At 52.2% G+C, this 25,443-nt stretch overlaps 1 protein-coding gene across 1 annotated transcript in view; it reads left to right on the top strand.

Annotated features, from left to right (window-relative positions):
• The first annotated feature begins 13,474 nt into the window (after positions 1 to 13,474).
• LOC129694286 (membrane-anchored junction protein) overlaps positions 13,475 to 25,443 on the top strand; it is a 50,441-nt gene continuing 38,472 nt past the window's right edge. The window contains exons 1-2 of the mRNA XM_055630997.1: positions 13,475 to 13,590; positions 22,713 to 22,817. Coding sequence (XP_055486972.1) covers positions 22,717 to 22,817 — 101 coding nt within the window. The 5' untranslated portion in view covers positions 13,475 to 13,590; positions 22,713 to 22,716. The remainder of the gene's footprint in view (positions 13,591 to 22,712; positions 22,818 to 25,443) is intronic.

Below are 25,443 nucleotides of genomic sequence, written 5' to 3' on the forward strand. Positions count from 1 at the left end.
TGATCATCCAACTCAGTATCCCGTACCTGCCTTCTCTCCATACCCCCTGATCCCCTTAGCCACAAGGGCCACATCTAACTCCCTCTTAAATATAGCCAATGAACTGGCCTCGACTACCCTCTATGGCAGAGAGTTCCACCACTCTCTGTGTGAAAAAAGTTCTTCTCATCTCGGTTTTAAAGGATTTCCCCCTTATCCTTAAACTGTGACCCCTTGTCCTGGACTTCCCCAACATCGGGAGCAATCTTCCTGCATCTAGCCTGTCCAACCCCTTAAGAATTTTGTAGGTTTCTACATATATGATATGTTCTACATGTTCCTTGATCTCCATTCCCTTTGTCGTGTTTTCACACCTTACACCTCCTTATCTATGTCCCTCCCTCCCCCCCCCGACTCTCAGTCTGAAGAAGTGTCGTTGTTGATAGGAATGTGGAAAATGAATGGGGAATGGGGTAGCTCTAATAGCCAGTAAAGACTCGATGGACCAAATGGCATAAAGAAACACGAAAATGTGAAATTGTGTTCGATAACCTATCTAAACATGTGGTGACATGTTGGCGTAGCAGTGGAGTTGCGGCCTTACATCGCCAGAGACCCTGGTCCGATCCCGACTACACTAGGCCTAGGTTTGGATTACAAGGTCATCTTGTAATTTTGTCCAAATTAAGATCAGGTTATAAGTGATAGTAGCAGAATTAGGCCATTCAGCCCATCAAGTCTATTCTGCCATTCAATCATGGCTGATCTATCTCTCCCTCCCAACCCCATTCTCCTGCCTTCTCCCCATAAACCCCTGACACCCGCACTAATCAAGAATCTATCGAAGGTAGACAAAAATGCTGGAGAAACTCAGCGGGTGCGGCAGCATCTATGGAGCGAAGGAAATAGGCAACGTTTCGTGTTGAGACCCTTCTTCAGACTGATGTAGGGTTGGGGGGGCGGGAAGAAGAAAGGAAGAGGCGGAGACAGTGGGCTGAGGGAGAGCTGGGAAGGGGAGGGGAAACAGGGAGAAAGCAGGGACTACCTGAAATTGGAGGAGTCAATGTTCATACCGCTGGGGTGTAAACTGCCCAAGCGAAATATGAGGTGCTGCTCCTCCAATTTACGGTGGGACTCACTCTGGCCATGGAGGAGGCCCAGGACGGATTGGGAATGGGAGGGGGAGTTGAAGTGCTGAGCCACCGGGAGATCAGGTTGGTTATTGCGGACCGAGCGGAGGTGTTGGGCGAAGCGATCGCCAAGCCTACGCTTGGTCTCACCGATGTAGAGCAGCTGACATCTAGAGCAGCGGATGCAATAGATGAGGTTGGAGGAGGTGCAGGTGAACCTCTGCCACATCTGGAACGACAGCTTGGGTCCTTGGATGGAGTCGAGGGGGGAGGTAAAGCGACAAGTGTAGCATTTCCTGCGGTTGCAAGCGGAAAGTGCCCAGAGAGGGGGTGGTTTGGGTGGGAAGGGACGAATTGACCAGGGAGTTACGGAGGGAAAGCCGACAGGGGAGGAATTGGGAAGATGTGGCCAGTGGTGGGATCCCGTTGTCTACCTTCGATTTTTCCAGCATCTGCAGTTCCTTCTTAAACAAGAATCTATCTATCTATCTGTGCCTTAAAAACATCCACTGACTTGTGGCCTCCACAGCCGTCTGTGGCAAAGAATTCCACAGATTCACCACCCTCTGACTAAAGAAATTCCTCCTCATCTCCTTCCTAAAAGAACGTCCTTTAATTCTGAGGCTGTGACCTCTGGTCCTAGACTCTCCCACTAGTGGAAACATCCTCTCCGCATCCACTCTATCCAGGCCTTTCACTATTCTGTAAGTTTCAATGAGGTCCCCCTTCCCCCCCCACCCTCATTCTTCTAAACTCCAGCGAGTACAGGCCCAGTGCCGTCAAACGCTCATCGTATGTTCAAAGGAGGGGATAGACCACCAGTTGCATGAATATCGGTGGCAGACCTGGATCACCCAAGTGCAGATATGTCAGAGAACACCAAAGGGCAAATTCCTTGTATGTATTCACACTTGGCTAATAAAATATTAGGGAAAGCAGACTATTATCTAAATGGTGGCCGATTGGGAAAGGGGGAGATGCAGCGAGACCTGGGTGTCATGGTACACCAGTCATTGAAGGTAGGCATGCATGTGCAGCAGGCAGTAAAGAAAGCGAATGGTATGTTAGCTTTCATTGCAAAAGGATTTGAGTATAGGAGCAGGGAGGTTCTACTGCAGTTGTACAGGGTCTTGGTGAGACCACACCTGGAGTATTGCGTACAGTTTTGGTCTCCAAATCTGAGGAAGGACATTATTGCCATAGAGGGAGTGCAGAGACGGTTCACCAGACTGATTCCAAAGATGTCAGGACTGTCTTATGAAGAAAGACTAGATAGACTTGGTTTATACTCTCTAGAATTTAGGAGATTGAGAGGGGATCTTATAGAAACTTACAAAATTCTTAAGGGGTTGGACAGGCTAGATGCAGGAAGATTGCTCCCGATGTTGGGGAAGTCCAGGACAAGGGGGCACAGCTTAAGGATAAGGGGGAAATCCTTTAAAAACCGAGATGAGAAGAACTTTTTTTCACACAGAGAGTGGTGAATCTCTGGAACTCTCTGCCACAGAGGGTAGTTGAGGCCAGTTCATTGGCTATATTTAAGAGGGAGTTAGATGTGGCCCTTGTGGCTAAGGGGATTAGGGGGTATGGAGAGAAGGCAGGTACGGGATACTGAGTTGGATGATCAGCCATGATCATATTGAATGGCGGTGCAGGCTCGAAGGGCCGAATGGTCTACTCCTGCACCTAATTTCTATGTTTCTATATATTCAATTTAATTGAATCTCGGAGTTAAGCTGACCAACTTAGAACCACAAACCCTCGTGCATTTAATGAGAGAGCGTTAACCTTTGTATTTTTACTCTCTATGACACTAACTGCAGATATACCCGTGTGTGTTTGTACGTACAGCCCCCTTGAGTCAGCATCTGGTTTAGGTGACTCATTTTACAACCTGCCCTATCACTTTTTAAACCTCCCTCGCACCCGAGCCCTCTTTCCCACGAGTTTTATCTCAACCACTGATGGCTCAGATACTGGTCTCGGGCCTACTCACAGCGAGTCACACAGAGCACAGAAGCAGGCCCTTCGGCCCGCCTTGTCCATGCTGACCAGGTTAGCATTCTTTCGGCGTACGTCCCACTGGAGCCCTCTAATCAGTCTGAGGAAGGGTCTCGAGCAAGGGTTGTGAGTGTGGAATTCTCTGCCTCAGAGGGCGGTGGAGGCCGGTTCACTGGGTACTTTCAAGAGAGAGCTAGATACAAACATAGAAAATAGGTGCAGGAGTAGGCCATTCGGACCTTCGAGCCTGCACTGCCATTCAATATGATCATGGCTGATCATCCAACTCAGTGTCCTGTACCTGCCTTCTCTCCATACCCTCTGATCCCTTTAGCCACAAGGATCACATCTAACTCCCTCTTAAATATAGCCAATGAACTGTGGCCTCAACTACCTTCTGTGGCAGAGAATTCCACAGATTCACCACTCTCTGTGTGAAAAATGTTTTCCTCATCTCGGTCCCTAAAGGATTTCCCCCTTATCCTTAAACTGTGACCCCTTGTTCTGGACTTCCCCAACATCGGGAACAATCTTCCTGCAGCCTCTATTCTTTTTGTCTGAGTGAGGCTAAATGCAAACAGCATCTCATATATCGCTTGGGCAGCTTATGAATATTGATTTCTCTAACTTCAGGTAGCCCCGGCATTCCCTCTCCCTCCATCCCTCCCCCACCCAAGTTGCACCAGCTTCTCGTTCTCACCCAACAAACAGCCAACAATGGCCTGTTTCCTTTACCATTAAGGTCACTTTTTTGCATATCTTTCATTCATAGTTCTTCATCTCTGCACATCTCTCATTCCTAACCAGTCTGAAGAAGGGTCTCGACCCGAAACGTCACCCATTCCTTCTCTCCAGAGATGCTGCCTGTCCCGCTGGAGTAACTCAGCGGGACAGGCAGCATCTCTGGAGAGAAGGAATGGGTGCCGCTTCGGGTCGAGACCCTTCTTCAGACTTAAGGTGCTGTCCCACAGTGGCGACCTCATCCGCGAGTTCTGCCCTCGACTCATACTCGCATACTCCACACGAGGTCCTAGGAGGTCTTTGTAGCTCTCCTTCATGCTCGAGAGTGGTCCCCGCGTACTCGAGGCCTCAGCTAGGCCGCGGCGTGTTTTCCAACATGCTGAAAAGTCCCCGCGAGTAAAAAAAGGTCGCCATGGAAAAAAATCGATATTTTCTTTACTCGTAGGTTTAGTCGAAGTAGGTCGGTGGAGGTCGGCATGTTAGTCGTAGGTAACCGAGGGGGTAGTCGAAGGTAGTCTTCATCATAGTCAAAGGGAGGTCGAAGGAGGTCATCTTCACTCTCCACTATTCGGTGTCCAAATTTCCCGAAGTTAGTTGTAGATAGTGGAAGCTGGTCTTCAACATAGTTGAAGGAGGTCTTCAACATGTCATTTTTTGAAACTCTCCTAAACTCTTCTAAACTTGCCAATTAGGTTGCCGCAGTGGGACAGCCCCTTTAGAAAGACCTATAAAAACCCTGTGCATTTATTTACCATATCTATTCCTATGAAGATGTAGGAATTTAAATGTGCATTTAACCTATATATTGCCAAGACTCTAGTCTATTCTTTATTCTATCTGATCTGAAAAGACTCTGTGCATCTAGCCATCTACTAAAAATACCCTATTTATTCCTAAAAGACCCAGTCCGAAGAAGGGTCTCGACCCGAAACGTCACCCATTCCTTCTCTCCAGAGATGCTGCCTGACCTGCTGAGTTACTCCGGCTTTTTAAGGTTTCAACAACAGTTTATCGTCACATGTACCAGTTGAGGTATCAGTTATTTTGCGTCAATCTTCAGTTTAAACCAGCATCTGCAGTTCCTTCTTACAATAGACAATAGGTGCAGGAGTAGGCCATTTGGCCCTTCGAGCCAGCACCGCCATTCAATGTGATCATGGCTGATCATCCCCAATCAGTTCCTGCCTTCTCCCCATATCCCCTGACTCCGCTATCTTTAAGAGCCCTATCTAGCTCTCTCTTGAAAGCATCCACAGAACCGGCCTCCACCGCCCTCCGAGGCAGAGAATCCCACAGACTCACCACTCTCTGTGAGAAAAAGTGTTTCCTCGTCTCCGTTCTAAATGGCTTACCCCTTATTCTTAAACTGTGTGTGTGGCCCCTGGTTCTGGACTCCCCCAACATCGGGAACATGTTTCCTGCCTCTAGCGTGTCCAAGCCCTTAACAATCTTATATGTTTCAATGAGATACCCTCTCATCCTTCTAAACTCCAGAGTGTACACATCCACCCTATCTATTCACTTGAGGAAGACAGCGAGAGAGAGAGAGTGCGAGAGAGAGAGAGAGAGAGAGAGAGGAGAGAGAGAGAGAGAGAGAGTGAGAGAGAGAGAGAGAGAGAGAGAGAGAGAGAGAGAGAGAGAGAGAGAGAGAGAGAGCGAGAGAGAGAGAGAGAGAGAGAGAGAGAGAGAGAGAGAGAGAGAGGGAGAGAGAGAGAGAGAGAGAGAGAGAGAGAGAGAGAGAGGAGAGAGAGAGAGAGAGGAGAGAGAGAGAGAGAGAGAGAGAGAGAGAGAGAGAGAGAGAGAGCGAGAGAGAGAGAGAGAGAGAGAGAGAGAGAGAGAGAGAGGAGAGAGAGAGAGAGAGAGAGAGAGAGAGAGAGAGAGAGAGAGAGAGAGGGGAAAAATCAAATGTTGTCGGAAAGAAACTGAAAAAAGTCCAGAGGCCCAGAAGCGTCTCATTTACGAAAAGTCTCAGTGCGGGCGGGAGAGGAGAGGCGGGGTAGAAAATCCCAGGGTGGTGAGACCGAGGTGAAAACAGGTCTCCGCGCTGCTACCGAATGCAGAAGGACGTCAGAGGCAGCTGGAGTTAAGATACCTACCCACACACATCCTGTTTTGGTCGGCTTTCCAGTAAGCCTTCTCTCGGTGAGAGAGTCTTCGGGCGCTTAGGAAACATCAGCATCGCACTCGTTTTTAAAATTCCATCCTCACACAAACAGGATGTTTATACAGATCTGAAAAGTGTAGGTAAAAGTGTTGGTTTAAAAACAATAAATATGAACAGCACCTTGCACACCAAAGACGTACATGTACGCGGGTAAATTGGCCTGGGAAATGTAAAAATAGTCCCTAGTGTGTGTAGGATGGTGTTAGTGTGCGGGGATCGCTGGTCGGCACGGACCCGATGGGCCGAAGGGCCTGTTTCCGTGCTGTATCTCCAAACTATACGAAAATAAACACCTCCTATTTCACTCTGGCAGCTTACAAACACAGTGGTGGAGGAAGGAACTGCAGGTGCTGGTTCAATAACAAGATGGAAGCAGGAAAAGGGTAGCAGGGAAGATTTACCAGGGTGTTGCCAGGACTAGAGGGTGTGAGCTACGGGGAGAGGTTGAGCAGGGCTGGGTCTCGATTCCTTCGAGTGCAGGAGGATGAGGGGCGATCTTATAGAGGTGTACAAAATCATGAGAGGAATAGATCGGGTAGACGCACAGAGTCTCTTGCCCAGAGTAGGGGAATCGAGGACCAGAGGACATAGGTTCAAAGTGAAGGGGGAGAAGATTTAATAGGAATCCTTTTCACACAGAGGGTGGTGAGTGTATGGAACATGCTGCCAGAGGAGGTAGTTGAGGCTGGGACTGTCCCAATTTTTAAGAAACATTTGGGCAGGTACATGGATAGGACAGGTTTGGAATGATATTGGCCAAGCGCAGGAAAGTGGGACTAGCGTAGCTGGGACATTGTTGGCCGGTGTGGGCATGTTGGACCGAAGGGCCTGTTTCCACACTGTATCACTCTATAACATATGGTAGGTTTAAGGTGGTTTAATAGGTACCTGAGGGGCAATGTTTTCACACAGAGGGTGATGAGTGTATGGAACGAGCTGCCACAGGAGATAGTTGCGTATAACAAGTATATTGGGTGTAACAACAGTCAAACGGTATTTGAACACGTACAATGTGTAGGAAGGAACTGCAGATGCTGGTTTAAACCAAACATTGACTCGAAAAGCTGGGGTAACTCAGCGGGGCAGGCAGCAACTCTGGAGATAAGTCTGAAGAAGGGGCTCCAGCTTTTTGTGTCCATCTTCCGTGACCACCCAGCAGTTTGAATATTGATTCCTCTAGCTTCAAGTGACCCTTGCACCCCCTCTCTCTCCGTCCCTCCTTCACACAAGTCGTGGTATTAGTTTCAAAGCCATCTTTCAAGTTCAAGTGAGTTTATTGTCATGTGTCCCTGTATAGGACAATGAAATTCAGCACACAGAACATAGTAGGCATTTACTACAGAACAGATCAGTGTGTCCATATACCATAATATAAATATATATACACATGAATACATAAACTGATAAAGTGCAAATAACAGAAAATGGGTTATTAATGTTCAGAGTTTTGTCCGAGCCAGGTTTAACAGCCTGATGGCTGTGGGGAAGTAGCTATTCCTGAACCTGGACGTTGCAGTCTTCAGGCTCCTGTACCTTCTACCTGCAGGTAGCAGGGAGATGAGTGTGTGGCCAGGATGGTGTGTGGGTCTTTGATGATACTGCCGGCCTTTTTGAGGCAGCGACTGCGATAAATCCCCTCGATGGAAGGAAGGTCAGAGCCGATGATGGACTGGGCAGTGTTTACTACTTTTTGTAGTCTCTTCCTCTCCAGGGCGCTCAAGTTGCCGAACCAAGCCACGATGCAACCGGTCAGCATGCTCTCTACTGTGAACCTGTAGAAGTTAGAGAGAGTCTTCCTTGACAAACCAACTCTCCGTAATCTTCTCAGGAAGTAGAGGCGCTGAAGAGGGCTGGTTAGGGAAAAGGGAAACGAGAGATGTAGACGGTGATGTGGCGAAAAGCGGGTGTTGCAGTACTCTCGTGCTAATCCCAAGCCAGCCTGTAGAAGGGTCTCGACCCGAAACGTCACCCATTCCTTCTCTCCAGAGATGCTGCCTGAACCGCTGAGTTATGTCCCACTTAGGAAACATGAATGGAAACCTCTGGAGACTTTGCGCCCCACCCAAGGTTTCCGTGAGGTTCCCGGAGGTTTTTGTCAGTCTCCCAACCTGCTTCCACTACCTGCAACCTCCGGCAACCACCTGCAACCTCCGGGAACCGCAGGTGGGACAGGGGCATTACTCCAGCATTTTGCATCTATCTCCACCTTGACCAATAAGTAACAATGGCCTGTTTCCTTTATCATCAGTACTCTTTGCATATTTCTCATTCACCTGTTCTATATCTCTCCATATCACTGAAGGGCATGGATAAGGTGACTGCAGATTTGTTATTTCCTACTAGCCAATTGTAGAGAATGACTCCGCTCATTACCGTGACATTTTGGGTCAGGATCCTTCTCCAGACTTGGCTCTAGAGTCATAGAGTCAGGCGACAAGCCTTTGTTCTTGTATGACGACACAGAAGGCTCTTTCTTATCCATTTAACCTTGTGATAGCTCACCCATTCACTCCCTCTGTGATCTTTCGGGTCGGGACCCTTCTTAAGCCTCCGTTATCGGCTTGGCTTCTCAATGGTCCTTCTATAAGGTTGCCTCCTGTCCAATTCACCTTTACTTTAGACTTCAGAGATACGGGGCGGAAACAGGCCCTTCAGCCCACCATGTCCGCCCTGACCATCGATCAAGAGACAAGAGTGTTTTATTGTCATGTGTCCCAGATAGAACAATGAAATTCTTCCTTGCAGTAGCAAAACAGAATATGTAAACATAGTACACTGTAAACAATATGATAAATGAGAAAAAAAAAGTTCAATGTGTGTATATATAGACACATACAAACACACACACACACATATATACACAGTGCCCTCCATAATGTTTGGGACAAAGACCCATCATTTATTTATTTGCCTCTGTACTCCACAATTTGAGATTTGTAATAGAACAAAAATCACATGTGGTTAAAGTGCACATTGTCAGATTTTAGTAAAGGTCATTTTTATACATTTTGGTTTCACCATGCACCTGCTGTAATTTCCACACGGTGAAAGCAAATGTATAAAAATAGCCTTTATTAAAACGTGACAATGTGCACTTTAACCACATGTGATTTTTGTTTTTCAATTAAATAAATGATGGGTCTTTGTCCCAAACATTATGGAGGGCACTGAATGCAGTTCAGAGCTAATTTGAGGTGGTAGTGGGTAGGGAAGAAGCTGCTCCTGAACCTGGATGTTACAGTTTTCAGGCTCCTGCACTGTCTTCCCGATGGCAAGGGTGAAATAAGGTGCGCCAGAGTACCTGGAGAAAACCCACATGGTCCCAGGGAGATTGTACAAACTCCGTACAGCCAGCACCCGTAGTCGGGATCGAACCCGGGTCTCTGGTGCTGTGAGGCAGCGACTCTACCACTGTGCCACTGTGCAGCCCACATGGCGGACTTTGGATTTTGCCTATGTAGTTGATGCACTACAAGTTCAAGTTCAGGTTCATAGGCAAGTTCGGTATTCCGACTGCACATGCCCAGGACATAGGTCACAAGCGAAAAACACTTGGCAGCCGTGCCGGAGCATGGACATAGACCTGCGCCTCATCCGCAGCCAGGATCGATCCCGGGTCTGCCGAACCGCAATCGCTGTCGAACCGCCACTGGGCCATCCCCGTCCCCACCCGAGTGCCCCCCCCCACCTCCCGGTCCAGGGGCGGCCAGAGACGTCGGGAGTCAGACGGGAGCGGCACCCCCAGGCCCACAGCCAGCGCGGAGAAGCAGCGCTAACTCCACAGCTCCGGGCTGGTGTCCCGTCAGTCCAGGCAGGGCTGTAGGTTAACCTGGCGAGACAGGCAGAATTTTTATCGCTTGTGTCCTTTGACAACTCCCATGATTCCTTGCGTTTTTCGGAATACCGAACTCGCTTATTGCCACATGCACCAATTAAGGTCCAGTGATATTTGGGTTACCATACAAATAAAAGAACGCAATACACAATAAATTGAACATAAACATCCACCACAGTGGAATCCACCATTCCCCACTGTGATGGAAGGCAATAAAGTTCAGTCATCTTCCTCCTTTGTTCACCCGTGGTGGTCGGGGCCTTGAACCCTCTGCAGTTCGCTGCTGCCGACGGTCCGATGTTCGAGCCTTCTCGTCGGGATGAAGGAAACTCTGGCGTCAGGACGGATTGGAACACGAGCTCCCGAGTCGGCCTCTCCTTACCGGAGACCGCGGGCTTCACGGTGTTAAAGTCCGCAGGCCCTGCGATTGGAGCACTTCCACAGCAATCCTCGGCAAAGGATCGCTCACTCCGCGATGGTAAGCCGCGCCGCGCTTGCGTCTTGAAGCTCCGGGCCGGTCTCCAAGTCCACAGGCACTTCCAGAGCACTGAGAACTATATTCTGCACTCTGTATCTTCCCCTTTACTCTGCTTATCCTAGCGAGCTGATTGCATATATGTACGGTATACCCGATAAGTTTGGATAGCACACAATACAAATCTTTTCTCTGTACCTCAATAAACCTAATCCTTCTTCAGACCTGAAACATCACCTGTCCATGCTCTCTAGAGATGCTGCCTGACCCGCTGAATTACTCCAGCACCTTTTTTTTGTAAACCAGCATCTGCAGTTCATTGTGTTCCACTGTACATACATTAATTACGTTACGTGGAGCGGCACGGTGGTACAGCGGTAGTGATGCTGCCTCCCAGCGCCAGGGACCCGGGTTCGATCCCGACCACGGCACAAGGGACAATTTTACATTTATACCAAGCCAATTAACGTACAAACCTGTATGTCTTTGGAGTGTGGGAGGAAACCGAAGATCTCGGAGAAAATCCACACAGGTCACGGGGAGAACGTACAAACTCCGTACAGACAGCGCCCGTAGTTGCGATGGAACCCGGATCCCTGGCGGCGTGAGGCAGCAACTCTATCCGCTGCATCACGCATCTGCTGAAATGCCACTGTCCTGAAACATCCTCTCTCCACAGATGCTGCCTGCTCGGCTGAATAATCCCAGCATCTTCACATGTCCACAAGTCGCAGGAGTAGAATTAGGCCATTCGGCCCATCGAGCCCACCGTCATTCAATCATGGCTGATCTCTGCCTCCTAATCCCATTTTCCTGCCTTCTCCCCACAACACCCTTGACACCCGTTCTAATCAAGAATTTGTCTATCACTGCCTTAAAAATATCCACTGACTTGGCCTCCACAGCCGTCTGTGGCAATGAGTTCCACAGATTCACCACCCTCTGACTAAAGAAATTCCTCCTCACACCTTTCAAAAAGAGCGCCCTTTAATTCTGAGGCTGTGCCCTCTGGTCCTAGACTCTCCCATCAGTGGAAACATCCTCTCCACATCCACTCTATCCAAGCCCTTTCATTATTCCCCTTCCCCCACCCTCCCCCCTCCCTTCATCTTCCCTCCCCCCTCCCTTCATCCTCCCTCCCCCTCCCTTCCCCCAACCTTGCCCCCCCTCCCTTCCCCCACCCTTCCTTCTCCCATCCCCCTCCCTTCCCCCACCCTTCCCCTCCCTTCCCCCACCTTCCCCCCCCTCCCTTCCCCCACCTTTCCCCACCCCTTCCCCCACCATTCCCCCTCCCATCCCCCACTTTTCCCCCTCCCTCCCCCCCCACCCCCTCCCTTCCCCCTCCCTTCCTTTTTTTTTTTTTGGGTTTTTTTTTTTTTTTTTGTTTGTATTTTTTTTTTTTTTTTTTTTTTTTTGTTTGTTTTTTTTTTTTTTTTTTTTTTTTTTTTTTTTTTTTTGTTTTTTTTTTTTTTTTTTTTTTTTATTTTTTTTTTTTCCCACCTTTCCCCCTCCCTTCCCCCACCCTTCCTTCTCCCATCCCCCTCCCTTCCCCCACCCTTCCCCTCCCTTCCCCCACCTTTCCCCCTCCCTTCCCCCTCCCTTCCCCCACCTTTCCCCCTCCCTTCCCCCTCCTTCCTTTCCCCCCCACCCTACCTCGCCCACCCTTCCCCCCTCCCTTTCCCCCTCCCATCCCCCCTCCCTTCCCCCTCCCTTTCCCCCACCTTCCCCCACCCTTTCCCCCTCCCCCCCCCCCCACCTTTCCCCCTCCCTTCCCCCTCCTTTCCCCCCCTACTACCTCCCCCACCCTTCCCCCCTCCTTTCCCCCTCCCATCCCCCTCCCTTCCCCCTCCCTTCCCCCTCCCTTCCCCCACCTTTCCCCCTCCCTTCCCCCTCCTTTCCCCCACCCACCTACCTCGCCCACCCTTCCCCCCTCCTTCCCCCCTCCTTTCCCCCCCCTCCCCCCCCTTCCCCCTCCCTTCCCCCTCCCTTCCCCCTCCCTTCCCCCACCTTCCCCCCTCCCCTCCCCTCCTTTTCCCCCACCCATCCCCCACCCCTTCCCCCACCCTTTCCCCCTCCCCCCTCCCTTCCCCCACCCTTCCCCCCCCCACCCTTCCCCCCCCCTTCCCCCACCCTTCTCCCTTCCCCCACCCTCCCCCCTCCTTCCCCCCTCCCTCCCTTCCCCCTCCCTTCCCCCCACCCTTCCCCCACCCTTCCCCCCCCACCCTTCCCCCACCCTTCTCCCTTCCCCCCCCCTTCCCCCCTCCCCTTCCCCCCTCCCTTCCCCCACCCTTCCCCCACCCTTCCCCCACCCTTCTCCCTTCCCTTCCCCCTTTCCCCCCCCTTCCCCCTCCCTTCCCCCACCCTTCCCCCCCCTTCTCCCTTCCCCCTCCCTTCCCCCCCCTTCCCCCCCCTTCCCTTCCCCCTTCCCCCCTTCCCCCTCCCTTCCCCCCACCCTTCCCCCACCCTTCCCCCACCCTTCTCCCCCCTTCCCCTTCCCTTCCCCCTCCCTTCCCCCTCCCTTCCCCCTCCCTTCCCCCACCCTTCCCCCACCCTCCCTTCCCCCTCCCTTCCCCCCCCTCCTTCCCCCTCCCTTCCCCCTCCCTTCCCCCCTCCCTTCCCCCTCCTTCCCCCTCCCTTCCCCCCACCCTTCCCCCTCCCTTCCCCCACCCTTCCCCCTCCCTTCCCCCACCCTTCCCCCTCCCTTCCCCCCACCCTCCCCCCTCCCTTCTCCCATCCCCCCCACCCTGCCCCCTCCCTGAGAGCTCTGGGGGAGGGGGGGGGGCGTTGCCCAGTGACGGGGCGGGGCCTATGGGCGGGGGCGTGGCCCGAAGGTGGAGCCAGTGACGTAATTAAGCGGGATCCAAACAAGGGGGCGGGGGTCAATGACGTAGACCATCCGTGGGGCGGGATCAATAGGGGCGGGGTCAGTGACGTAGGGGCGGGATCAATAAGGGCGGGGTCAATGACGTAGGGGCGGGATCAATAAGGGCGGGGTCAGTGATGTTGAACGCCAATGGGGGCGGGTAATCGTGTCGGTGACGCGTGTGGGCGGAGATCAGTGACGTCAGCGGGGGGGCGGGGTAATCGTGTCGGTGACGCGTGTGGGCGGAGTTCAGTGACGTCAGCGGGCAGGGGGGGGGTGGGGGCACGTGGCCCTCGGCGGGATCACGACGACGACGACAAAATGGCGGCTTTGGGCTGAGCCTCCACTGACTGAAACCAGCTGTCTGTCCCCCAGCATCCCTCAACCCGGCCCCGGGGCAGGGTAAATGCCCCCTCCCTCCCGTGTAGTGAGGGGTAAATGTGGACCTGGGGGTAAATGTGGACCTGGGGGTAAATGTGGACCTGGGGTAAATGGGGCCCTGGGGGTAAATGTGAACCTGGGGGTAAATGTGGCCCTGGGGGTAAATGCCCCCTCCCTCCGTGTAGTGAGGGGTAAATGTGGACCTGGGGGTAAATGTGGCCCTGAGGGGTAAATGTGGCCCTGGGGGTAAATGTGGCCCTGGGGGTAAATGTGGACATGGGGGTAAATGTGGCCCTGGGGGTAAATGCCCCCTCCCTCCCTCCCCTGTAGTGAGGGGTAAATGTGGCCTGGGGGTAAATGTGGACCTGGGGGTAAATGTGGACTGGGGGTAAATGTGGACCTGGGGGTAAATGGGGACCTGGGGGGTAAATGGGGACCTGGGGGTAAATGTGGCCCTGGGGGTAAATGTGGCCCTGGGGGTAAATGTGGACCTGGGGGTAAATGTGGACCTGGGGGTAAATGTGGACCTGGGGGTAAATGGGGACCTGGGGGGTAAATGGGGACCTGGGGGTAAATGTGGCCCTGGGGGTAAATGTGGCCCTGGGGGTAAATGTGGCCCTGGGGGTAAATGTGGACCTGGGGGTAAATGGGGACCTGGGGGGGTAAATGGGGACCTGGGGGTAAATGCCCCCTCCCTCCCCTGTAGTGAGGGGTAAAATGTGGCCCTGGGGGTAAATAGGGACCTGGGGGTAAATGTGGACCTGGGGGTAAATGTGGCCCTGGGGGTAAATAGGGACCTGGGGGTAAATGTGGCCCTGGGGGTAAATGTGGCCCTGGGGGTAAATGTGGACCTGGGGGTAAATGTGGACCTGGGGGTAAATGGGGACCTGGGGGTAAATGTGGACCTGGGGGGGTAAATGTGGCCCTGGGGGTAAATGTGGCCCTGGGGGTAAATGTGGACCTGGGGGTAAATGTGGCCCTGGGGGTAAATGTGGGCCCTGGGGGTAAATGTGGACCTGGGGGTAAATGTGGACCTGGGGGTAAATGTGGACCTGGGGGTAAATGGGGACCTGGGGGTAAATGTGGACCTGGGGGTAAATGTGGACCTGGGGGTAAATGTGGCCCTGGGGGGTAACTGTGGACCTGGGGGTAAATGTGGACCTGGGGGTAAATGTGGCCCTGGGGGTAAATGTGGCCCTGGGGGTATATAGGGACCTGGGGGGGTAAATGTGGTCCTGGGGGGTAAATGTGGACCTGGGGGTAAATGTGGCCCTGGGGGTAAATGTGGACCTGGGGGTAAATAGGGACCTGTGGGTAAATGTGGCCCTGGGGGTAAATAGGGACCTGTGGGTAAATGTGGCCCTGGGGGTAAATGTGGACCTGGGGGTAAATAGGGACCTGTGGGTAAATGTGGCCCTGGGGGTAAATAGGGACATGGAGGTAAATGTGGACCTGGGGGTAAATAGGTACCTGGGGGTAAATGTGGAACTGGGGTAAATGTGGCCCTGAGGGTAAACGTGGCCCTGGGGGTAAATGTGGACCTGGGGGTAAATGTGGAACTGAGGGTAAATGTGGAACTGAGGGTAAATGTGGAACTGAGGGTAAATGTGGCCCTGAGGGTAAATGTGGACCTGGGGGGTAACTGTGGACCTGGGGGTAAACGTGGCCCTGGGGAGGTAAATGTGGCCCTGGGGGTAAATGCCCCCTCCCTCCCCTGTAGTGAGGGGTAAATGTGGCCCTGGGGATAAATAGGGACCTGGGGGGTAAATGTGGACTGGGGGTAAATGTGGCCCTGGGGGGTAAATGTGGCCCTGGGGGTAAATGTGGCCCTGGGGGTAAATGTGGCCCTGGGGGTAAATGTGGCCCTGGGGGTAAATAGGGACCTGAGGGTAATGTGGCTCTGGGGGTAAATAGGGACCTGGGGGGTAAATAGGGACCTGGGGGTAAATGTGGACCTGGGGGGTAAATAGGGACCTGGGGGGGGGTAAATGTGGCCCTGGGGGTAAATGTGGCCCTGAGGGTAAATGTGGCCCTGGGGGGGGTAAATAGGGACCTGAGGGTAATGTGGCTCTGGGGGTAAATAGGGACCTGGGGGTAAATAGGGACCTGGGGGGTAAATGTGGCCCTGGGGGTAAATGTGGCCCTGAGGGGTAAATGTGGACCTGGGGGGTAAATGTGGCCCTGGGGGTAAATAGGGACCTGAGGGTAAATGTGGCCCTGGGGGTAAATGTGGCCCTGGGGGGTAAATGTGGCCCTGGGGGTAAATAGGGACCTGAGGGTAAATGTGGCCCTGGGGGTAAATGTGGCCGTGGGGGTAAATGTGGACCTGGGGGTAAATAGGGACTTGAGGGTAAATGTGGCCCTGAGGGTAAATAGGGACCTGGGGGGTAAATAGGGACCTGGGGGTAAATAGGGACCTGGGGGTAAATGTGGACCTGGGGGTAAATGTGGCCCTGGGTGTAAATGTGGCCCTGGGTGTAAATGTGGCCCTGGGGGTAAATGTGGACCTGGGGGTAAATAGGGACCTGGGGGTAAATAGGGACTTGGGGGTAAATGTGGACCTGGGGGTAAATAGGGACCTGGGGGGTAAATAGGGACTTGGGGGTAAATGTGGACCTGGGGGTAAATGTGGACCTGAGGGTAAATAGGGACTTGGGGGTAAATGTGGACCTGGGGGGGGTAAATGTGGACCTGGGGGGTAAATGTAGACCTGAGGGTAAATTTGGACCTGAGGGTAAATGTAGACCTGGGGGTAAATTTGGACCTGAGGGTAAATGTGGCCCTGGGGGTAAATGTAGACCTGGGGGTAAATGTGGCCCTGGGGGGTAAATAGGGACCTGGGGGTAAATGTGGCCCTGGGGGTAAATGTGGCCCTGGGGGTAAATGTGGACCTGGGGGTAAATGTGGCCCTGGGGGTAAATAGGGACCTGGGGGTAAATGTGGCCCTGGGGGTAAATGTAGACTGGGGGGTAAATGTGGCCCTGGGGGTAAATGTGGCCCTGGGGGTAAATAGGGACCTGGGGGTAAATGTGGCCCTGGGGGTAAATGTAGACCTGGGGGTAAATGTGGCCCTGGGGGTAAATAGGGACCTGGGGGTAAATGTGGCCCTGGGGGTAAATGTGGCCCTGGGGGTAAATGTGGACCTGGGGGGTAAATGTGGCCATGGGGGGTAAATGTGGCCCTGGGGGTAAATGTGGACCTGGGGGGTAAATGTGGCCCTGGGGGTAAATGTGGACCTGGGGGGTAAATGTGGCCCTGGGGGTAAATGTGGACCTGGGGGGTAAATGTGGCCCTGGGGGGTAAATGTGGACCTGGGGGGTAAATGTGGCCCTGGGGGTAAATGTGGACCTGGGGGGTAAATGTGGACCTGGGGGTAAATAGGGACCTGGGGGTAAATGTGGACCTGGGGGGTAAATAGGGACCTGGGGGTAAATGGGGCCCTGGGGGTAAATGGGGACCTGGGGGTAAATGTGGACCTGGGGGTAAATGTGGACCTGGGGGTAAATAGGGACCTGGGGGTAAATGTGGACCTGGGGGTAAATAGGGACCTGGGGGTAAATGTGGACCTGGGGGTAAATAGGGACCTGGGGGTAAATGTGGCCCTGAGGGTAAATGTGGACCTGGGGGGTAAATAGGGACCTGAGGGTAAATGTGGCCCTGGGGGTAAATGTGGACCTGGGGGTAAATAGGGACCTGAGGGTAAATGTGGCCCTGGGGGTAAATGTGGACCTGGGGGTAAATAGGGCCCTGGGGGGTAAATAGGGACATGGGGGTAAATGTGGCCCTGGGGGTAAATGTGGACCTGGGGGGTAAATGGGGACCTGGGGGTAAATGTGGCCCTGGGGGTAAATGTGGCCCTGGGGGTAAATGTGGCCCTGGGGGTAAATGTGGACCTGGGGGTAAATAGGGACCTGAGGGTAAATGTGGAACTGGGGGTAAATGTGGACCTGGGGGTAAATGTGGACCTGAGGGTAAATAGGGGCCTGGGGGGTAAATAGGGACCTGAGGGTAAATGTGGAACTGGGGTAAATGTGGAACTGAGGGGTAAATAGGGACCTGAGGGTAAATGTGGAACTGGGGGGTAAATGGGGACCTGAGGGTAAGTGTGGAACTGGGGGTAAATGTGGAACTGAGGGGTAAATAGGGACCTGAGGGTAAATGTGGAACTGCGGGTAAATGTGGAACTGAGGGGTAAATAGGGACCTGAGGGTAAGTGGGGAACTGGGGGTAAATGTGGAACTGAGGGGTAAATAGGGACCTGAGGGTAAATGTGGAACTGGGGGTAAATGTGGAACTGAGGGGTAAATAGGGACCTGAGGGTAAATGTGGAACTGGGGGTAAATGTGGAACTGAGGGGGGTAAATAGGGACCTGAGGGTAAATGTGGAACTGAGGGGTAAATAGGGACCTGAGGGTAAGTGTGGAACTGGGGGTAAATGTGGAACTGAGGGGTAAATAGGGACCTGGGGGTAAATGTGGCCCTGAGGGTAAATGTGGACCTGGGGGTAAATGTGGACCTGGGGGTAAATGTGGCCCTGGGTGTAAATGTGGCCCTGGGTGTAAATGTGGCCCTGGGGGTAAATGTGGACCTGGGGGTAAATAGGGACCTGGGGGGTAAATAGGGACTTGGGGGTAAATGTGGACCTGGGGGTAAATAGGGACCTGGGGGGTAAATAGGGACTTGGGGGTAAATGTGGACCTGGGGGTAAATGTGGACCTGAGGGTAAATAGGGACTTGGGGGTAAATGTGGACCTGGGGGTAAATGTGGACCTGGGGGTAAATGTAGACCTGAGGGTAAATTTGGACCTGAGGGTAAATGTAGACCTGGGGGTAAATTTGGACCTGAGGGTAAATGTGGTCCTGGGGGTAAATGTAGACCTGGGGGTAAATGTGGCCCTGGGGGTAAATAGGGACCTGGGGGTAAATGTGGCCCTGGGGGTAAATGTGGCCCTGGGGGTAAATGTGGACCTGGGGGTAAATGTGGCCCTGGGGGTAAATAGGGACCTGGGGGTAAATGTGGCCCTGGGGGTAAATGTAGACCTGGGGGTAAATGTGGCCCTGGGGGTAAATGTGGCCCTGGGGGTAAATAGGGACCTGGGGGTAAATGTGGCCCTGGGGGTAAATGTAGACCTGGGGGTAAATGTGGCCCTGGGGGTAAATAGGGACCTGGGGGTAAATGTGGCCCTGGGGGTAAATGTGGCCCTGGGGGTAAATGTGGACCTGGGGGGGTAAATGTGGCCATGGGGGGTAAATGTGGCCCTGGGGGTAAATGTGGACCTGGGGGGGTAAATGTGGCCCTGGGGGTAAATGTGGACCTGGGGGGGTAAATGTGGCCCTGGGGGTAAATGTGGACCTGGGGGGGTAAATGTGGCCCTGGGGGGTAAATGTGGACCTGGGGGGTAAATGTGGCCCTGGGGGTAAATGTGGACCTGGGGGGTAAATGTGGACCCTGGGGTAAATAGGGACCTGGGGGTAAATGTGGACTGGGGGTAAATAGGGACCTGGGGGTAAATGGGGCCCTGGGGGTAAATGGGGACCTGGGGGTAAATGTGGACCTGGGGGTAAATGTGGACCTGGGGGTAAATAGGGACCTGGGGGGTAAATGTGGACCTGGGGGTAAATAGGGACCTGGGGGTAAATGTGGACCTGGGGGTAAATAGGGACCTGGGGGTAAATGTGGCCCTGAGGGTAAATGTGGACCTGGGGGTAAATAGGGACCTGAGGGTAAATGTGGCCCTGGGGGTAAATGTGGACCTGGGGGGTAAATAGGGACCTGAGGGTAAATGTGGCCCTGGGGGTAAATGTGGACCTGGGGGTAAATAGGGCCCTGGGGGGTAAATAGGGACATGGGGGTAAATGTGGCCCTGGGGGTAAATGTGGACCTGGGGGGTAACTGTGGACCTGGGGGTAAATGTGGCCCTGGGGGTAAATGTGGCCCTGGGGGTAAATGTGGCCCTGGGGGTAAATGTGGACCTGGGGGTAAATAGGGACCTGAGGGTAAATGTGGAACTGGGGGTAAATGTGGACCTGGGGGGTAAATGTGGACCTGAGGGTAAATAGGGGCCTGGGGGTAAATAGGGACCTGAGGGTAAATGTGGAACTGGGGGTAAATGTGGAACTGAGGGGTAAATAGGGACCTGAGGGTAAATGTGGAACTGAGGGGTAAATGTGGAACTGAGGGGTAAGTAGGGACCTGAGGGTAAATGTGGAACTGGGGGTAAATGTGGAACTGAGGGGTAAATAGGGACCTGAGGGTAAATGTGGAACTGGGGGTAAATGTGGAACTGGGGGTAAATAGGGACCTGAGGGTAAGTGTGGAACTGGGGGTAAATGTGGAACTGAGGGGTAAATAGGGACCTGAGGGTAAATGTGGAACTGGGGGTAAATGTGGAACTGAGGGGTAAATAGGGACCTGAGGGTAAATGTGGAACTGGGGGTAAATGTGGAACTGGGGGGTAAATAGGGACCTGAGGGTAAATGTGGAACTGGGGGGTAAATAGGGACCTGAGGGTAAGTGTGGAACTGGGGGTAAATGTGGAACTGAGGGGTAAATAGGGACCTGGGGGTAAATGTGGCCCTGAGGGGAAATGTGGACCTGGGGGTAAATGTGGCCCTGGGGGTAAATGTGGACCTGGGGGGTAAATGTGGCACTGGGGGTAAATGTGGCCCTGGGGGTAAATGTGGCCCTGGGGGTAAATGTGGACCTGGGGGTAAATGTGGCACTGGGGGTAAATGTGGACCTGGGGGTAAATGTGGCACTGGGGGTAAATGTGGACCTGGGGGTAAATGTGGCACTGGGGGTAAATGTGGACCTGGGGGTAAATGTGGCACTGGGGGTAAATGTGGACCTGGGGGTAAATGTGGACCTGGGGGTAAATGGGGACCCTGGGATAATGAGTAAATAGGGCCCTGGGGGGAAATGTGGCCCTGGGATAGTGAGGAGTAAATGCCCTCCCCTTGGGTGGTGGTGGGGAGGGGTGGAAATGGGGATGTGAGGGATAAATGGGGACCTGAGGGATAAGAGCCCTGGGGTGTAAATGGAGCCCAGGGGGGTAAATGGGGAACTGAGGGGTAAATATGGTTGGGGTTATTGAGGGGTAAATGGGGCCCTCTGGTAGAACAGACCCTGGTGGTGGGTGGGAACACTCTTGGCCCTGTGATAGGTCTGTGCTCTGTCATGGCTGGTACATTGAGCCGGTTAGACAAACGTCGGTAGGACAGTGTGGGCAATGGGGTAAGGGTTGGCATGTCGACTGAGTCTTGCGCAGGGCTGGCAAACCTTGGCTGCTATGGCCGTGCTTAACTGTGGCGTTAACTCTGAGAGTGTGGGACCAGAGGGCAGAGCCTCAGAAGAAAAGGACGTTCCTTTTCTGAATGGGGATGGGGGAGGAATTTCTTTTGCCAGAGGGTGGTGAATCTGGAATTCATTGCCACAGACGGCTGTGGGAGGCCAAGTCATTGCGGAGATTCATGAGTTCTTGATTAGTACGGGTGTCAAAGCTACCGGAGAGAAAGCAGGAGAATGGAGTTGAGAGGGAAAAATAGATTAGCCATGATCTATATGTTGTGTATTAATGATTTGGATGAGGGGATTGAAGGCTTTGTGGCCAGGTTTGTGGATGATACGAAAATTGATGGAGGGGCAGGTAGTGTAGAAAAAGCAGGGACTCTGCAGAAGGACTTGGACAGGTTGGGAGAGTGGGCGGAGAAGTGGCAGATGGAATATAGTGTAGCAAAGTGTGGAGTCATGCATTTTGGTAGTAGGAATAAAGGCGTAGACTATTTTCTAAATGGAGAGAGAATCCAGAAATCAGAGCTGCAAAGGGACTTGGGATTCCCAAAACGTTAATCTGCAAGTCGAATCGGTAGTAAAGAAATCAAAAGCAATGCTAGCATTTACATACTTCAAGGGGGCTTGTATTAAAAAACCGGGATGTAAGCGGAGGCTCTACAAGGCGCTGGTCAGGCCGCATTTGGAATATTGTGAGCAATTTTGGGCACCATATCTGAGGAAGTATGTGCTGGCACTGGAGAGGGTCCAGAGGAGGTTTACAAGAATGATCCCAGGAATAAGTAGGTTAACCTATGATGAGGGTACACAAAAATGCTGGAGAAACTCAGCGGGTGCAGCAGCATCTATGGAGCGAAGGAGATAGGCAACGTTTCGGCCGAAACGTTGCCTACCTCCTTCGCTCCATAGATGCTGCTGAATGGCAGTGCTGGATCGAATGGTCTACTCCTGCGCCTATCGTCTATTGTCTTGTCAGATACGATAGAGCTGTTTGACAAACGTTTAGATAGACACATGGATATGCAGGGAATGGAGGGATATGGATCACGTGCAGGCAGAGCAGATCAGTTTAGCTTGGTATCAGTTCAGCATGGACATTGTGGGCTGAAGGGCCTGTGCTGTTCTGTTCCATGTTCTATAAGACTGGGCATGATGAGCCTTATGTAGGCTTGTGGCAAAAAGCCGTAGGCACGGTGGTGCAGCGGTAGACTTGTTGCCTCACAGCACCAGAGGCCCGGGTTCGATCCTGACTATGGGTGCTGTCGGTGTGGAGTTTTTGTACGTTCGCCCTGTGACCTGCGTGGGTTTTCTCCAGGTGCTCCGGTTTCCTCCCACACACCCAAAGACGTGCAGGTTTGTAGCATAATTGCCATCTGTAAATTGTCCCTTGTGGGTGGGAGAGTTCTAGTATACGGGGTGATCGCTGGTCGGTGCGGACTGGGTGGGACGAAGGGCCTGTGGCCCTTGTGTCTAAAGGGATCGGGGTATGGAGAGAAGGCAGGTATAGGATACTGAGTTGGATGATCAGCCATGATCATATTGAATGGCAGTGCAGGCTCGAAGGGCCGAATGGCCTACTCCTGCACCTATTTTCTATGTTTCTAGGGTGGTGGGTGTATGGAACGAACTGCCTGAGGAGGTAGATGAGGCTGGGACTACCCTAACATTTAAGTAACAGACAGGTACGTGGATAGGACGGGTTGGACGGATATGGGCCAAACACGGGAAGGTGGGATTAGGGCAGCTGGGATATATTGGTTGGTGTGGTCAAGTTGGGCCGAAGGGCTAGTTTACATGCTGTATCACTCTATGTCTCTACCAGTGGATGATTCCTGTCTCCTACCTGTTGCAGCCCAATGGCTCTGAAAGCCTTCACATACCCTCTGCCTGAGACACGGTTCATCCATGCGGGGCGGACTGTTTACAAGCTCAAGCTGCGTTACAGCCACCACATCAGGTAAGCTCACTGTAAGCCACCAGCTCTGCCTGATTCTAGAAAAATAGGTGCGGGAGTAAGCTACTCTGCCCTTCGAGCCAGCACCGCCATTCAATATAATCATTGCTGATCATCCAGAATCAGTACGCCGTTCCTGCTTTCTCCCGATATCCCTTGATTCCGTTAGCCCTAAGAGCTATATCCCTTGAAAACATCCAGTGAATTGGCCTCCACTGCTGTCTGTGGCAGAGAATTCCACAGATTCACAATTCCCTGGGTGAAAAAGGTTTTTCCTCACCACAATAATGGTGTTGAAGAGGTGTTTAGAGAGCCGCATGGATGTGGAGGGATAAGGATCAGGTACAACACAGGCAGAGGAGATTAGTGTAACCTGTTCCTGTGCTGTACTGGTGGTTACACAAAAAAGCTGGAGAAACTCAGCGGGTGCAGCAGCATCTATGGAGCGAAGGAAATAGGCAACGTTTCGGGCCGAAACCCTTCTTCAGACTCCGGCGAAGGAAATAGGCAACGTTTCGGGCCGAAACCCTTCTTCAGACCGTGCTGTACTGTTCTGATTGCTCCTGTGCTGATTCTCCTGTGCTGTACTGTTCTGATTGCTTATCAAGATAGAATTACAGGAATTACCCGATTCTCACCTATCTGTCTGGCCCTTATTTGATCACAATCTGCACCAGATAAACATGAACTACTGGAAACTCACGGAACTGATGGTAAAGTTCACACTGTTTTTCTCTCTCCCACAGTTATCTGGACTATATGTCCTACCACCCTCTACTGCTAAAGATAACATCAACTACTTTCAATGTTTCTGTCTCTGATGCATGTGATCCCAAGATAAGGCTTTCCATTCTAGGTCATCTAAGATAGAGTCGTAGAGTGGAAACAGGCCCTTTGGCCCAACTTGCCCACACCGGCCAACATGTCCCAGCTACACTGGTCCCACCTGCCCGTGTTTGGTTCATATCCCTCCAAACCTGTCCTATCCACACCGGAAATTGGAGGAACAGCACCTCATATTCCGCCTGGGCAGCTTGCATCCTGATGGCATGAATGTTGAATTCTCCCAATTTTGCTAGCCCTTGCTGTCTCCTCCCCTTCCTTATAACCTCGAGCTGTCTCCTCCCATCCCCCCGCCCTCGGGCTCCTCCTCCTCCCCTTTTTCCTTTCTTCTCCTCTCCCACCCCCCATCAGTCTGAAGAAGGGTTTCGGCCCGAAACGTCGCCTATTTCCTTCGCTCCATAGATGCTGCTGCACCCGCTGAGTTTCTCCAGCAATTTTGTGTACCCTGTCCTATCCATGTACCTGTTTCTTAAATGTAACTGTTTCTTAAATGTTGGGATAGTCCCAGCCTCAACTATCACCTCTGGCAGCTCGTACCATACACCCACCGTACTTTGTGTAAAGAAATTACCCCTCAGATTCCTAAAAAATCTTTTTCCCTTCCCCCTAAACCTATGACCTTTGGTCCTCGATTCACCTACTCTGGGCAAGAGACTCAGTGCGTCTACCCGTTCCAGTCCTCTCATGATGTCCTCTTTCTTTATCTCCCACCCTGCTGTCTGTTTATTTATTGTGTGTATATATATATATATGGTCTATGGTATATAGACACAGTGAACTTTTATCTCCTGTTCTGTATTATGTTCACATATTCTGTTGTGCTGCAGCAAGCAAGAATTTCATTGTCCTATCTGGGACACATGACAATAAAACTCTCTTGACGCTTGACTAGATGGATCCCTTATGCATGTGGCCTCTCTGTGCCATAGTTCTACTTTTAGTTCACATTATAGGAGTAGAATTAGGCCCATCGGGTCCACTCCTCCACTCAATCGTGGCTGATCAAAACTCCTTAGATTCTGGAGTAGTTCCAGAGGATTGGCGGGTAGCAAACGTAACCCCACTTTTTAAGAAGGGAGGGAGAGAGAAAACGGGGAATTACAGACCAGTTAGCCTAACATCGGTAGTGGGGAAACTGCTAGAGTCAGTTATTAAAGATGGGATAGCAGCACATTTAGAAAGTGGTGAAATCATTGGACAAAGTCAGCATGGATTTACGAAAGGTAAATCATGTCTGACGAATCTTATAGAATTTTTCGAGGATGTAACTAGTAGCGTGGGATAGGGGGAGAACCAGTGGATGTGGTGTATCTGGACTTCAGAAGGCTTTCGACAAGGTCCCACATAAGAGATTAGTATACAAACTTAAAGCACATGGCATTGGGGGTTCAGTATTGATGTGGATAGAGAACTGGCTGGCAAACAGGAAGCAAAGAGTAGGAGTAAACGGGTCCTTTTCACAATGGCAGGCAGTGACTAGTGGGGTACCGCAAGGCTCAGTACTGGGACCCCAGCTATTTACAATATATATTAATGATCTGGATGAGGGAATTGAAGGCAATATCTCCAAGTTTGCGGATGACACTAAGCTGGGGGGCAGTGTTAGGTGTGAGGAGGATGCTAGGAGACTGCAAAGTGACTTGGATAGGCTGGGTGAGTGGGCAAATGTTTGGCAGATGCAGTTTAATGTGGATAAATGTGAGGTTATCCATTTTGGTGGCAAAAACGGGAAAGCAGATTATTATCTAAACGGTGGCCGATTGGGAAAGGGGGAGATGCAGCGAGA

The sequence above is a fragment of the Leucoraja erinacea genome, unplaced genomic scaffold (assembly GCF_028641065.1).
Source record: "Leucoraja erinacea ecotype New England unplaced genomic scaffold, Leri_hhj_1 Leri_604S, whole genome shotgun sequence".
In the NCBI taxonomy this organism is placed as follows: Eukaryota; Metazoa; Chordata; class Chondrichthyes; order Rajiformes; family Rajidae; genus Leucoraja; species Leucoraja erinaceus.